The 14,194-nt window shown below is 40.9% G+C and overlaps 1 protein-coding gene across 1 annotated transcript in view; it reads left to right on the top strand.

Moving 5' to 3' along the window:
- The first annotated feature begins 2,895 nt into the window (after positions 1 to 2,895).
- The window catches only part of gabbr1b (gamma-aminobutyric acid (GABA) B receptor, 1b), a 123,721-nt gene continuing 112,422 nt past the window's right edge, over positions 2,896 to 14,194 (top strand). Inside the window, exon 1 of the mRNA XM_039605151.1 lies at positions 2,896 to 4,185. Coding sequence (XP_039461085.1) covers positions 3,928 to 4,185 — 258 coding nt within the window. The 5' untranslated portion in view covers positions 2,896 to 3,927. The remainder of the gene's footprint in view (positions 4,186 to 14,194) is intronic.

Genomic DNA, 14,194 nt, shown 5'->3' with positions numbered 1-14,194 from the left:
AATGTCTGATGCTGGTCACCAATGTCTATGAGGTCCTGGCGGGTGTAGCAAATGTTGAAAGCAGAACCAATAGTGCACAAAGAAACATGAAGGAAGTACAAACTAAACAAAAGAAAGGAGTTCTGAGATGGAGAGCTGTCAGCCGCTGTAACAGTGTGCAACGCCACTTGTTTTTTTTAGCTCTTTTCTTGTGAAAAGAGAAAAGAGTTGTTGGTATTGGTGCACAGTAGTGTGGTGAGCTTTGGTAGTGTGTTTTGCATCGTGCATGGAGCTGCTAATGAGCAGTTCTTGGCTTCTATTAGCAGAAATGTTTTTCGTTAGATCATTTGTTAACCTTCGTTTGTGTTACCAGCGCTTTTGATTAGCTGCCATCTTTTGTTTGCTGTTGGACATATATATATATATATATATATATATATATATTTTTTTTTTTTTTTTTTTTTTTTTTTTTTAAAAGCTTCATTTTGAACACTGCTTTGCTGACTCTTTCTTTCACTTGGATCTTTTTATTGTTATACACCTCATCCTATACTCTGTTCAATATTTATTGAGCAGAAAAAATTCCAAATGGATCAGGAAGTGATGTATGTTCTTCCCAGTTTTGTGTCCACGGAAAATTGTTTAACAATTGTGTGCACAGAGCTGTCTGCTATGAAGTCGCAATAAATGACAGCACAGTTTGTGGATAGAAATGAGCTGGAACTGAGGGATGTGGGAAGCACAGATAATATGCCTTCCATCACATGCAGCATAATTTCAGTGAGATGAAGAAACAGAAAAAAGCATATCACACCACCTGAGAAAATGACAGCTGGACAGGTTTACGGAGCTTGGTTTGGAAACAGAAATAGGATGGACCAGATAGTTATCACACTTCAGTGGCACACTGAAGGAAGGAAGAGCAGAGGCATGTGGCTCTAGGAAATGTGAAGAAAGACCAAAACAAATAATGGAAGGATCAATGTTATCTCGTCACTGTGCTGATACAAAGACACATTTTGCATACACACTCATATATACAGGAACAAAATAAAAGCCATCACTGCTCTTAGGAAGAGGCAGTAATGAGGAAACATACAAATGTAGGAGTATGTGGGAGAGAAGCAGCACATGATTCAATACTGCTAAATAAGGTCTCTGAAATGCACTATATTTTGGAGAAGACCAAAATTAAGGTCTTCTCTAATGTTTTTTTTTTTTTTTTAATTGATAGGTTGTAATGGTCACATTTTCATCATATTATCATATCTCCATTTTTAATGGTAGCATGGAAACTTTGAAAAGGAGTAACAAATATCACATGCTGTAATGAATACACTATATGTAGTGTTCACTGTTTAGTCTATATTCTTTAGTTTAAAGTGGGCACTTTATTTTGGCGAGCTGCTTTATTAAACAGCATTTGATTTTATCTATTTGCCTTGCCCTCCAGCTGAATTCAGCTGGATTGAATTCTATTCTATTTATATAGTGCCCAAATCGCAGCAGCAATCACCTCAATGTGCTTTACATTGTAAAGAGCCAACGATAAGAGAGAGAGAAAACCCCATCAGATGACAGTGGAAAGAAAAAAAATTCCCTTTAACAGGAAGAATCAGAGCCATCCTCAGGGACCGGCGGCTATCTGCCACGACCAGTTGGGGGTAAGAGGAAGAAAACAGGACAAGGACACACTGTGGAACAGAGCCAGAGATGAATAATCATCAGAGATGATGATGATTAAATACAGAGTGGTGTATAAACACAGTGAGAAAAAGGTGAGTGAAGAAGAACACACGTGTGTTTACTATGTGCATTGAAGGACATATCCTGGTCAAAAATGACCACGGTGTTATTGGAGGCAATGCTATCCAGAGTTGTCTCGTTAGATGACATCTGGTCATGTTTCTGGGAGGAAAGACTCAACGTTATTGCAGGAAATAAAGCTTGAAATCTACGAGAAAACCAGAATAAAGAAATCCGGAACCCACAAAAATAAAAACATCAAACACTGGGATAACAATAAAACCACAAACCCAAAATCACATTCACAAAGAATTCACAAACCTAAGACAACGAAAACCCTAGAGGCCTTGGCTGTGGGTGCAGGGCATACTGGATCAAATCAAGTATCATCACAGTTGATGCTAAAGTATGTTTCAAAGCTACTTTCGGCTGCTAACTTATTCAGATGTGGTCGTCAACACCGGTAGTTAACATGTTTGGGTTTTGTTGTTTTTGTTTTGTTTTATTTACACTGGATGCCCTTCATGATGTAACCCCAAAGGGATTTGTAGAATGAAACCAGGTTTGCTTTTCATGAAAATGTGTAAAACACTACACTAAGGAACCACTATACTACAGTATGTGTAAATATTGTATATTCCTCTGTCAAACTGGTCACATTTATGGAGAAAAATGGAATAACACTCATGTATGTATGTGCATGGTACCTAAGAGCAAGGTTATGTACCTGTTACCTCTTGCCATATTTAGCTTAAATACAAGAGAGTCATAAGACCAGTAAGGTCGGAGGTTTCCCTCAGCAGGGTGGGAGGGCTAAATTGTACATGTACTGTGTAAATCCGGTCCTGCCCTTTTTATGACTGAACTGACATGACTGAATGAATTTCAGAGGACAATTTTAGCCTCGCATTATGAGCTTAATGAGGTTTTTCCATGTTGGCGAGAATACAGTTGGTATTGTAATTGTGATCGGTAAACGCACGAGAGAGTAATAAGAGATTCTTTCGGGAAGGTGAAGTGTCGCTAAAAACCTACGGTCCACGCGGTGGCGTTCCTGTGACGGGTAATTAACGTTTATTGAGCAAGTCTGAGGTGTGGCAGGGGATGTAAAGACTGGGGGGAGGGGTTCTTATCGGAGGAAAGATAAATGCTCGGGGCTGTGTAAAGGGATTGCAAAGTGGTTTGTGAAACGGAGGGACGAAGCATCCTCCTCCTCCCTCTCTCCGCTCTTGCACGCTGCTGCAGTTAGCCACAGCGGGCTCAGCAGCTCCCGTCATTTTTCTCGGCTCTCTCCTGAGCGGCCGACTGCATTCCATCAACACTGAGGCCACTTTTTCATCTGAAGATCGACCTTGCTGTCTAATCGACCGTTCTCCTATTACGCCTACTGGATTACTGAAAACCAGACGTTTTCATTTGTATGATGTGGTCTGTGTACAAAATGTTAAAAACGTTCTAATAAGGCTTTCGACTGGAGATCCGTGAGTAGGCTATGTATGTAGGCGGATAAGATGGAGAAGGGCAGATAAATGACGGAGAGGACAAATTAAATCTCCGCGTGTCTTCGTGGGCTCGGTGTGGATGGTTCTCAATTTCTCATAAGCAGAAAAAAGAAAGCATCGTTACAGCAATCGGTTATCTCTTGGAAACAGACAGAAGCTGAAAACCAGGCAGCCTCGGACACTTTCGGTACCTTAGACGGTGGAAATAGCCTGAAACCTGATTCAGTCACCAATCTCAACCTTCTATTCAACTCCAGCAACTTTAAAGCTGCTTTCTGCCAATGAATCGTCCCCCCGGTTTACCAGCTGCATTTAATAAGTTTGATGGAGATCGTTGTACCTGTGGACAGAGCACTTTATAAAAGCGTTGAAGCTGCGTGTTTACGAAGTTCTGTTCCAAACACAGGCGATGATAGGTTTCCTATTTTTAATATAACGGGAGAAGAGCTTGATGACAGTCCTCTGCGTTGATTTGAATTGTTTGTCGGTTGCAAAAAGCTTACGATCACATTAAAATTATGTAAATAACACAGAATTGCAAATGGGCTCTCTTCTCTCAGGAACACCAGCGTGGGCTCGTTCATAGGATTTCATTCTTCCCGAGCCACACGCAATACCACCTTGCTCCCTCCAAGCCGAAAAGTGTATAGAAGGAATACACTGACTCCAAGCTTCGCTCAACCTTCAGCATCCCCCAGCTATGACAAGGCTTTGCCAAAACCTCCCCCGTAGGCCGGTCTCCCGCTACTCTCTGATCTTTATCCTTACTGTTCTAGCCTGCTCCTGCCCGGCTCTAGGCAAGAAGAAGCTCTATATTGGAGCCCTGTTTCCCATGAGTGGAGGTTGGCCTGGTGGACAAGCCTGCCTCCCCGCTGCTCAGATGGCCCTGGACTTGGTGAATAATAGGACAGACATCCTGCCTGACTATGAGCTGGAGCTGATATATTATGACAGTATGGTGAGTACAGACTAGGGCTCACCCTAATTTCTTTCCAGCTTTAACTGCATGTGTGCAAATGTTGATCAGAACTAGTAGGACTTCTCATATAAGTCAGCACCTGCTGCAACAAAACAAGGGCAACAAGGGCACGGCACAAAAAACGAAACAAAAAAACTGACAGTAGAATTCCTGTTTCTTTTGAATGGTGTTAAGGAGGGTAGCCTGATACGCCTATATTAATATTTTTAAGGCAACTTTAATGAGACTTGTAGGTGTAAACTAATAGCTTTATTAAACATTGCTGAATTAGCATTCAATAATGTTTTACAAAGCAGTTATTAACAATAATATTTGACTTTCTAGGTTAAAATACTCCCTTCACTGGTAAAATCATTTCACTTCTTGTATTTTTGAAAATGGCTGAACACATCTGGACCAAAATGAATTAATTAACACAGACCCGCAGAGTTGATGATTAAAATTCTTTAACAATGAGCCACAGTCATTTATAACTAGAGGTTGAAGGCTAATTATATAGTATGGGACCCAAATTATTTATTATTGGCGCACCAACATTTCTAACAGCACTCTTTTTTCAACAGCAAAAGTTTGTGGCAAAAGTTTTTACTTTTATTACTCTATTACTGTCCCTGTCGATCCAGAAAGAATAAATAATAAATCTATTAATAGACATTTAACAGTGGCAGTAGTCATGGGATGAAAGTGTGCAGAAAATGCTAATCTTGTGACTTTTGTGGAAGGACCATTAATCACCGAATTAAAGGCATAGATTGTCCCCCCTCCACATATCAGATATCTCTGCACCCCTCAGACACATTTCCAGGATCACGTTATGCCATCAGAAGAATAAGTGGCAGTCTTTTATGTATGTTTTTAAAATGCAGCATTCAGGCCATAAAATGGGTTGCAGCCCACTATACACTCTACCTAGTGTATAGTGATGTGAAAACTGCATCTGTGTTTGTTTGCAAAAGAACAGCAGCTATACAGCCTGCACATGTTCAAACAGCACCACACTCTGTGCTAATGGCTCTCTGTGTGCTCACTGTGGAAACTCATCTATTTCTGTCTGCATTCAATCTGCAACTTGAATGTTACAAAAGCAACATGGTATCATGAATTCAAATGTTTTCCATGCAGTAAAATAGCAATAGCATTTTTATACAAATTGGAGATGGTTCTGGAGATGGCTGACTTGACACTGAACCCATATATATGGTCACATTTTTCATCAAAGTGAACAACAACATGAAAACATCTCAGGAGGCTCATAATCTAGAATTTTATATTTGAATAAACCTGGAAAAGGTTACAGAGTCTCAGATTAGATGGTAACAGTCACATTATCCACAATTGACAATACAAGTTTCTGTTCTCCATAGATGCGGCCAACAGCTAAGAGGATTCCAAAACCACAACACCGAATGCTCAGTGAGGCATAAGACAAGCCTAGAATATCTTCTAAGGGCTTAAAGAAATCACTGTCAGTGAAAGCTTATGTTTGCCGTTGCTCTTTTTAGGTGTTTGATTTCTTTTTATAGACAAATGGATAATAACAGGTTTGTGTTTCAGTTAAAGATTTGGTATACAGGCATTGACTCTAGCATTTTTTTGTCAGCACCAGCTAAAACAGGCTGAAGTCTATGAGAACTGCTCTATGGATGATGATTTCCTTATATTACATGAATGGAAAAACTGAAGACACAAGACCTCCCATTAAAATAAAAGTTCATCTTGTTTTGGCAGTTGTCCTGCACAATGTGCTGCAGGCAAAACCAATAAGAAACATCCATTTTGGGTCAAATGCACCGCATGAACAGTCTGCATACACCATGTGTTCAGTGCAGCTGGACTTTAAAGTTAGTGAAAGTGACTGTCACAAGAATATAAACATGGTAAACTGCAGACTGGCAGCTTTTTCCGACAGGAAAACTGGCAGTGCGTCTGCTTCTTCTGGCACATTTTCTTTGGCACAACTGATCGAGACTTGCGACTTAGCGTTATTATAGTTTTGTATTTTCTAGTTTATTTTTATTTAAATTTTTTTGTTAGTTTCAGTTAGTTTCCAGAATGGACTTTCATGTTTCAGCTTAGTTTGTATTAGTTTCAGTGTTAGTTTTAGTCTTTTTAATTATTATTGTATTGAACGCATATGTCAGAAGCATGATTTAGGAAAATATGTACATCCACTACAAAAAAAAAACAGCGAGACACACTCATGCCAATATACTGTACGAGAAATTAATGAATGTGGCAGCTGTTACAAGCTAGATTTAACGGGGACATTTTGGGCACTTTAGTATTAACAGATCATTGTTTAAACACCACAGCCCAGATGAGTATTGTTGCACACCATGTTCATACTTTAATGATCACAGTGTACCATTTTACTGACGGCTGCTTCCAGCAGGATAACGCACCATGTCACAAAGCTCAAATAATCTCAAACAGTATTTTTGAACATGACAATGACAATCTAGGAGAGCACGTTGTGATAGGCGCACGCACACGCACACACACACACACACACACACACACACACACACACACACACACACACACACACACACCCAGTATATTAACAGTTAAATTTAATGTGACAAGTGTATACTTTTTTTCCCCCAAGAAGCATCACTGTTATTGGTTCAAGCTGTTCTGCATTGGATCTCTACTTCAAAATCCAGGAGTGGTGGTAGTGGGGGTGTAGGTTGGCGTGACAACAGTAACCACGACAACTGCAGTTCAAACAAACACAGATTTGGCTACAAGAATAAGGCAAGATCATGCACCTTGTATGATGACACAACAGGAGCAGATGGACGGATGCATGATGTAAACCTGTTGTGGTGAGAAAACCATATTTAGCACACTTAGCCAAATGTAACAAGCACTAGCTTGGTCACTCATCAATCACAGATGACTAAACCTATTCCACTGCTGTGCCAGGCCAACTGCACATTACACTAAGCATGCTCTGATGGATCTCCCACAGATCATAGTCCAGAACCACACAAAGAGATCTCTGAGAGGTCAGAAAAAACGGCTGAATCATCTGTTGCAGTGGTTCCCTCATTTTACTGACCTCTTAAAGCACTTTAAAGCCACATTTAACCATCCATTCTATAAAATTAGGTCCATGAGAGAGAGGGGCGGGGGCTGTTTCCAATTTTGCCTCTGTTTACCTCCACAGTGAATTTTGTCTCAAATGATAAGATGCAATTGAAGGGTAGATTTTGAGTTTCAACTCAACATTTGGCTGAATCTGAGCAGAAAGTATAGCTTTGTATAGTTTACAATTCATCCTACTGCTTTTATCAGCAATCACATCATCGATAAACACTACTGACCTTGTTCCAGTGGCTGCCAAACATATACGATAACACTATGTTTCACAGATGATGCAGTATGCTTTGAGTCATGAACTATTCGTTTCCTTCTCAATACTTTTGTCTCCCCATGATTCTTCTACAAGTTCATCTTAGTTTCTTTCCAAAATGTTGTTTTCCAAAATTGTCCAGGCTTTTTTTGGGTAAAATCTAGGCAAAGTGAAAAAAAACAAAAGTAAACTGTGTTGTTGTCCAAATACTTAGATACCAAATTGTATATTTAAAGAACCTCATTCACTACATTCAAAAGATATGCTGTGGAAGGAAGCCAGAGATTAGTAATAACTAATCTCCAAAAGTTGATTCTGTTCATCTGGACGTAGCGTTTTGTGGGAGAAACGTTTCATCACTCATCCAAGTGACTTCTTCAGTCTCAGCTGACTGCAGGTTTCCCCAAATTCTCATGACCATTGATCAACAACCACTGACCAAAATCCACTGATCAAAGACCACTGATCAATGGCCATGAATACCATTCACAGAGAGTTGGGGAATGGCTGCAATCACAGCATTGTAAGATGGTGAAAGATGTACCCTTAGGCCCCCTCCTCGATTCAGAGATGGTCTTTCCCTTTTCACGTAAATGGCCTCCTTGACTCTGCGCTCAAACCAGCGTTCTTCCCTGTCCAGGATGTGTACATCCTCATCATTGAAAGAGTGTCCACTGGCCTGTAGGTGTAAATAGACTGCAGAGTCCTGGCCTGATGAGGTAGCTCTTCTGTGTTGTGCCATCCTTTCACCATCTTACAATGCTGTGATTGCAGCCATTCCCCAACTCTCTGTGAATGGTACTCATGGCCATTGATCAGTGGTCTTTGATCAGTGGGTTTTGGTCAGTGGTTGTTGATCAATGGTCATGAGAATTTGCATAATTATGATTAAGGAACTGACCTCACAGCCCATTGTTCCTTCAGTGGGCTGGTTTCAGTCATTATGCAAATGTACTGTTTATAAGATTAGGGGAAACCTGCAGTCAGCTGAGACTGAAGAAGTCACTTGGATGAGTGACGAAACGTTTCTCCCACAAAACGCTACGTCCAGATGAACAGAATCAACTTTTGGAGATTTACTTTCCTGGATGATTGAGAATGCATCAAGAAGTAATAACTAATGATTAAATGCAGAGAAGTATATAGACGCATAGTGAGGGGAAAAGGTGAGCGAAGAAGAAGTACTCAGCAGCCTACACCTACTGCAGCTTAAGTAAGGGAGGATTCAGGGTCACCTGATCCAGCCCTAACTATGTGCCTTAGCAAAAAGAAAAGTTTTAAGCCTAATCTTAAAAGTATAGATAGTGTCTGTCTCCCGAATCCAAACTGGAAGCTGGTTCCACAGAAGAGGGGCCTGAAAACTGAAGGCTCTGCCTCCCATTCTACCTTTAAATACTCTAAGAAACCACAAGTAAGCCTGCAGTGTGAGAGCGAAGTGCTCTAATGGGGTGATATGGGACTGATTATTCAAGACATTGTACGTGAGGAGCAGGATTTTAAATTCAATTCTAGATTTAACAGGAAGCCAGTGAGCAGAAGCCAGTATAGGAGAACTCTGCTCTCTCTTTCTAGTCCCTGTCAGTACTTTTGCTGCAGCACCGTGACCAATATGTTTTTACAAATGTAGTGTGTTCATGGACTTTTAAAAAATGCATTTAATGTCTTTTTCTTTTCCTTGACCTTCTCTGTGTTCCTGACTTTCAGATTTTACAAATTAAGCTCTATGTTTTCAACATTACAACAAAACACACACCTTACTATCGTGGACAAGCACTGTTCTAGCTCCATGTGGGAGTAGAACTTGCAGTTTCCCAGGGAGATGGGAACAGGTTGTGGAAACAGTGGAGGGGTGAGATGGGGACTAATTAGTGTATTAATATATATACATCATTTTTTCCCCGTAAGTGACACTCAGTCTATGCTACTGGATACAAAATAATTCTACAGTGAAACCTCAAAGGCCTTAGTTTAACTGTCTTAACTTCTTTAAGTAATAATGTCTTAAAGCATGCTCAATTGTCCAAGTAAGGAAATCCCAAAAAGTTGATTATGGTCATCTGTGTGTAGGGTTTACAGTGACTTCTTCACTCCGCTGACTGCAAGTTTTTCCAATCATCAGTATAATCAGTACATTGCATAATGAATGAAACTAGAACCACTGATGAACAATGGACTGTGAGGTCAGTTCCTTGATCATTAATATGCAAATTCTCATGACGATCCATGGTCATGTTCGTCAGTTGTGCTAGTGTCAGTCATTATGCAGATGTACTGTTTATGAGGTTGGTGAAACCTGCATTCAGCTGAGTCTGAAGAAGTAATGAATGAGTAATGAATTGTTTCTCACACTGAAAATGCTACTTCCAGATGAACAGAATCAACTTTTGGGGATTTTGAATTGAGGTTTTTTTCCTCCTAAACTCATTTACTTACCCATAGGGGTGATGAGCTCATGCCATGGTGACTCCTCTTAGAATATTAGTCTGAATTGAATCAAAATTACACACACTGATCACCTAATGGGTTTTCGCCAAATTTTGCTCAAGGTCAAGGTCATATTTATTGTTATTACATTCTCATTAGTTGTGCAATACAACCACATCACTTTCCTCACTACATCACACATTACAATAAACTGTGAATAATGATGGATTGTGAACTGGATGAGGTACTGATTTAGTGGTAGTTCAAGGCTGTTAACTAACTATTTTTTCTGTGAGATTATGTTTTCCCTTTGCTGTTTCTGAAATTATGACTGAAACTCTGCTTTTATTTTGCAGTTTAAGATGCCTACCAAACTAGGTCTTAGCTCATTTGTCTTCATTATTTAAGACATTGAAACAAATTTTAAAAAATGGAATTTGAGGTTGCTTTACCTTTTCTGTAAAGAAATGCAAAACATTGAATGCATAGTTTACGAAATAAGAGGTAAGCTTCTGTGGTACCCTTTTGACTGGAGAAAAATCATATTTAATCTAAAAGATGATATATTTTCTTCATATTCCTCATATTTTCCTCCACAAATGGTTGCTTTGTATTTGAGTACTTAACCAAAGTTACTATATATAGATGGAGTCAATCAAAACATCCTGCACCATAATAGATACAAAGCAATCAACTGGTTAGAATGGGATCAGCAGCAAATCATCAGTCCTTTCTAACCGAAAATAATAGAATGTCTATTTATGTCTTTTCAGTAAATAGACTCCATTGATGAAAACAAGAGTTTCACACTAACATGGAATAGTCTGCTACTTTAACTTTGGTGTTTTAATAAGTCTGGTTTAGTCTACTTCTAAACCAGTGAGTTAAAACACCAAAACATCAGTCTTATTAGATTTGATAATTACCGCACTGTGATACTGCAGCCCTTAGACAGCAATAGATTACATGGATGAATACCTGTTTTTCAAAACATCAAGGTTAGGCTGACCCAAACAGTTAGTCAGGTCAGGTCAAACAGTTTCAGTTACAGCAAACAGATACACATTAACTAATGACGGGTGATAACAAATCTGGTAATTATTATTAAATTTGATGAAAGCTTTTTATAACAGATACATTTAAATGTGGACCAATATGAAATACTGTAAATCTCCTCACAAGTTTTGCTAGCTTCCCTTGTCAGTGCCCTGCTTCAAACACAGCTCTCTGTTCATAAAGTGAGGAAATAATGTTTTTGATCCCTGGTGAATCTGCGTGGAACTACCACATTAATTACAGACTGTTCATTTCTTTAGAAGTGAGCAAACTTACAGATGCAGCAGGGGATCAAATAATTTTTACCCTGGTTAGTGAAGTCCCACCTTGCATCACCGAGATGAGAATTTTACCTGTCTCGGTCTTGGTTAAAACAGCCCCCAGTTTTAAACAAAAACACTGATAACACAACAGCAGCAGTGATAATGACGTTGGCACAGTTTAACATAGAGCCGGAGTCTGTTTACACACAAGGAAGAGGAGGAGCTGTTGCTGAGACATTGAGCTCAGCTTGAGTGAAAGAAAAGCGTGTTTCTAGCATCCAATACAGCAGGGCTGTTCCTGTGATCACCATTAAAACCTTTACTGTAAAAAGCTGGCGGGAGTCCTTCATCAAAGCCTCAATCAACCAACTCTGACTTTAAGGAAAGCAAACTTTGTAGCTGCCCCATCCACCGCTGTTTGTTTTACGCAGAGAAAATCTACAATAAGCCTCCAGAAGTTGTATTAAAATATGCAGATGGACTCTTAACTTATTTTCTACATTATTTAAATTATACCGCTTGCTGACGGCTGATGGCAGCCATCCTATTTTACATGGAAGCAAACAGGGGTAAGTCTGAAGGTGGGCATGGGGTGTAGTAGACCATATTTATTTCAAGGTTTTCATACATTTTTTTTTCAAACTGAAAGTGAAATAATATAAAATACTTTCTCAATTAAATTGAGTTGATATTTTTAAAATATAATAAAGCTTTTTTCACAGCCAATAAAAAGATACATGCAGGTCATCTTGAAAGACTATCTTGAAGTCTTTCTTATCCAATTAATTGACTAATCGATGGAATAATCAATAGATTATTTGATTACTAAAATAACTGATAGCTGCAACTCTACACTCACAGTTTCTGCCCTAAAGCTTAATGCTCATGGTCCTTTTTGACTCTGACATTGACCATAATTTACAAAATGAACCTGATGATAAAGGAATGAAAGTAAGAACTGCAACCTAGCCTCATCAACACTGGCTTCACTGTCTGGACCCCGATGCTACATCAGTTTTTCATATACAGTTCATGTTTAAGCTGGTATTGGTACATCACTTATGGTTATATCAGTATGCTCTCTTTTAAAAGCGATGTTACTGAACCATCCTAAAAGTTTTGGGCACCAGGCCTTATTGATCATGGTGTAAGAAAATGTCAGGCATGGCTATGCAAACCCCTTTTTCTGGCTCAAACCTGTGTGATGATACATAGATTTGTATAAACATTAATTTCGTTGTTTGTGAACTCTCTGTTAAATGTTGTGGATGAATTCTGAAGGCTATGCTAAGATTCAGGCAAATGTTTTAAACTGATCAGACAGCATCTCTCTCAGTGCAATTGAATAATGATCCAAAACAGTGGAAAGCAATCCAAGAGAAAAAAGAGAGATATTTTTGGACAAGGCAATCATCTGATGTCTACCCCCTGCAGGCTTTTCAGTTACTGAAAACAAAACCGAAGGCACAGAAACCCGCAAAGAAACAGGAGCGTAAGACAGCTGTGGTAAAGACCTGCTAGAGCATCTTAAGGAGGACATACAGCATTTGGTGATATCCATGAGTTCTAGACTTTAGTCAAAAGATTTTCATCCTGTTAGGGTACCTGGGTCGTTGACCCACTGTTTTGAGATTTGCATTATTATTGCACTTTGATTTTGTCCATCCATCCATCCATCTTCATCCGCTTTATCCGAGGCCGGGTCGCGGGGGCAGCAGCCTAAGCAGAGAAGCCCAGACCTCCCTCTCCCCAGCCACCTCCTCCAACTTATCCGGGGAACACCAAATGCGTTCCCAGGCCAGCCGAGATATAATCTCTCCAGCGTGTCCTGGGTCTGCCCCTGGGCCTCCTCCCGGTGGGACATGCCCGAACACCTCACCCAGGAGGCGCCCAGGAGGCATCCTTGTCAGATGCCCGAACCACCTCAACTGGCTCCTTTCGATGTGGAGGAGCAGCGGCTCTACTCTGAGCCCCTCCCGGATGGCTGAACTTCTCACCCTATCTCTAAGGGAGAGGCCAGCCACCCTTCGGAGGAAGCTCATTTCTGCCGCTTGTATCCGCGATCTCGTTCTTTCGGTCACTACCCACAGCTCGTGGCCATAGGTGAGGGTAGGGACGTGAGATCGACTCGATAAATTGAGAGCTTCGCTTTTACACTCAGCTCCCTCTTCACCACGACGGACCGGTGCAGCGTCCGCATCACTGCAGCCGCAGCACCAATCCGTCTGTCGATCTCCGGCTCCCTTCACCCATCCCTCGCGAACAAGACCCCGAGATACTTGAACTCCTCCACTTGGGGCAGGAACTCATCCCCGACCTGGAGTGGGCACTCCACCCTTTTCCGGCTGAGAACCATGGCCTCAGATTTGGAGGTGCTGATCCTCATTCCCGCTGCTTCACACTCGGCTGCGAACCATTCCAGTGCGAGCTGGAGGCCCTCACCTGATGAAGCCAACAGAACCACATCATCCGCAAAAAGCAGAGATGAGATTCTGAGGCCACCGGCCGAAAGCCCTCCGCCACTTGGCTGCGCCTAGAAATCCTGTCCATAAAAATTATGAACAGAACCGGTGACAAAGGGCAGCCCTGGTGGAGCCCATCACCCACCGGGAACGAGTCCGACTTATTGCCGGCAATGCGGACCAAACTCTTGCAACGGTTGTATAGGGATCGAATGGCCCGTAGCAATGGGCCAGACACCCCATACTCCCGCAACACCTCCCACAGGACACCTCGAGGGACACGGTCGAATGCCTTCTCCAGGTCCACAAAACACATGTAGACTGGTTGGGCAAACTCCCATGCACCCTCAAGTATCCTTGAGAGGATAAAGAGCTGGTCCAGTGTTCCGCGACCAGGACAAAAACCGCATTGTTCCTCCTGTATC

Source organism: Oreochromis aureus, linkage group 22 (assembly GCF_013358895.1).
Source record: "Oreochromis aureus strain Israel breed Guangdong linkage group 22, ZZ_aureus, whole genome shotgun sequence".
Taxonomy (NCBI): Eukaryota; Metazoa; Chordata; class Actinopteri; order Cichliformes; family Cichlidae; genus Oreochromis; species Oreochromis aureus.
The sequence above is the reverse complement of the archived record's forward strand: the minus strand, read 5'-3'. Positions and strand labels throughout refer to the sequence as shown.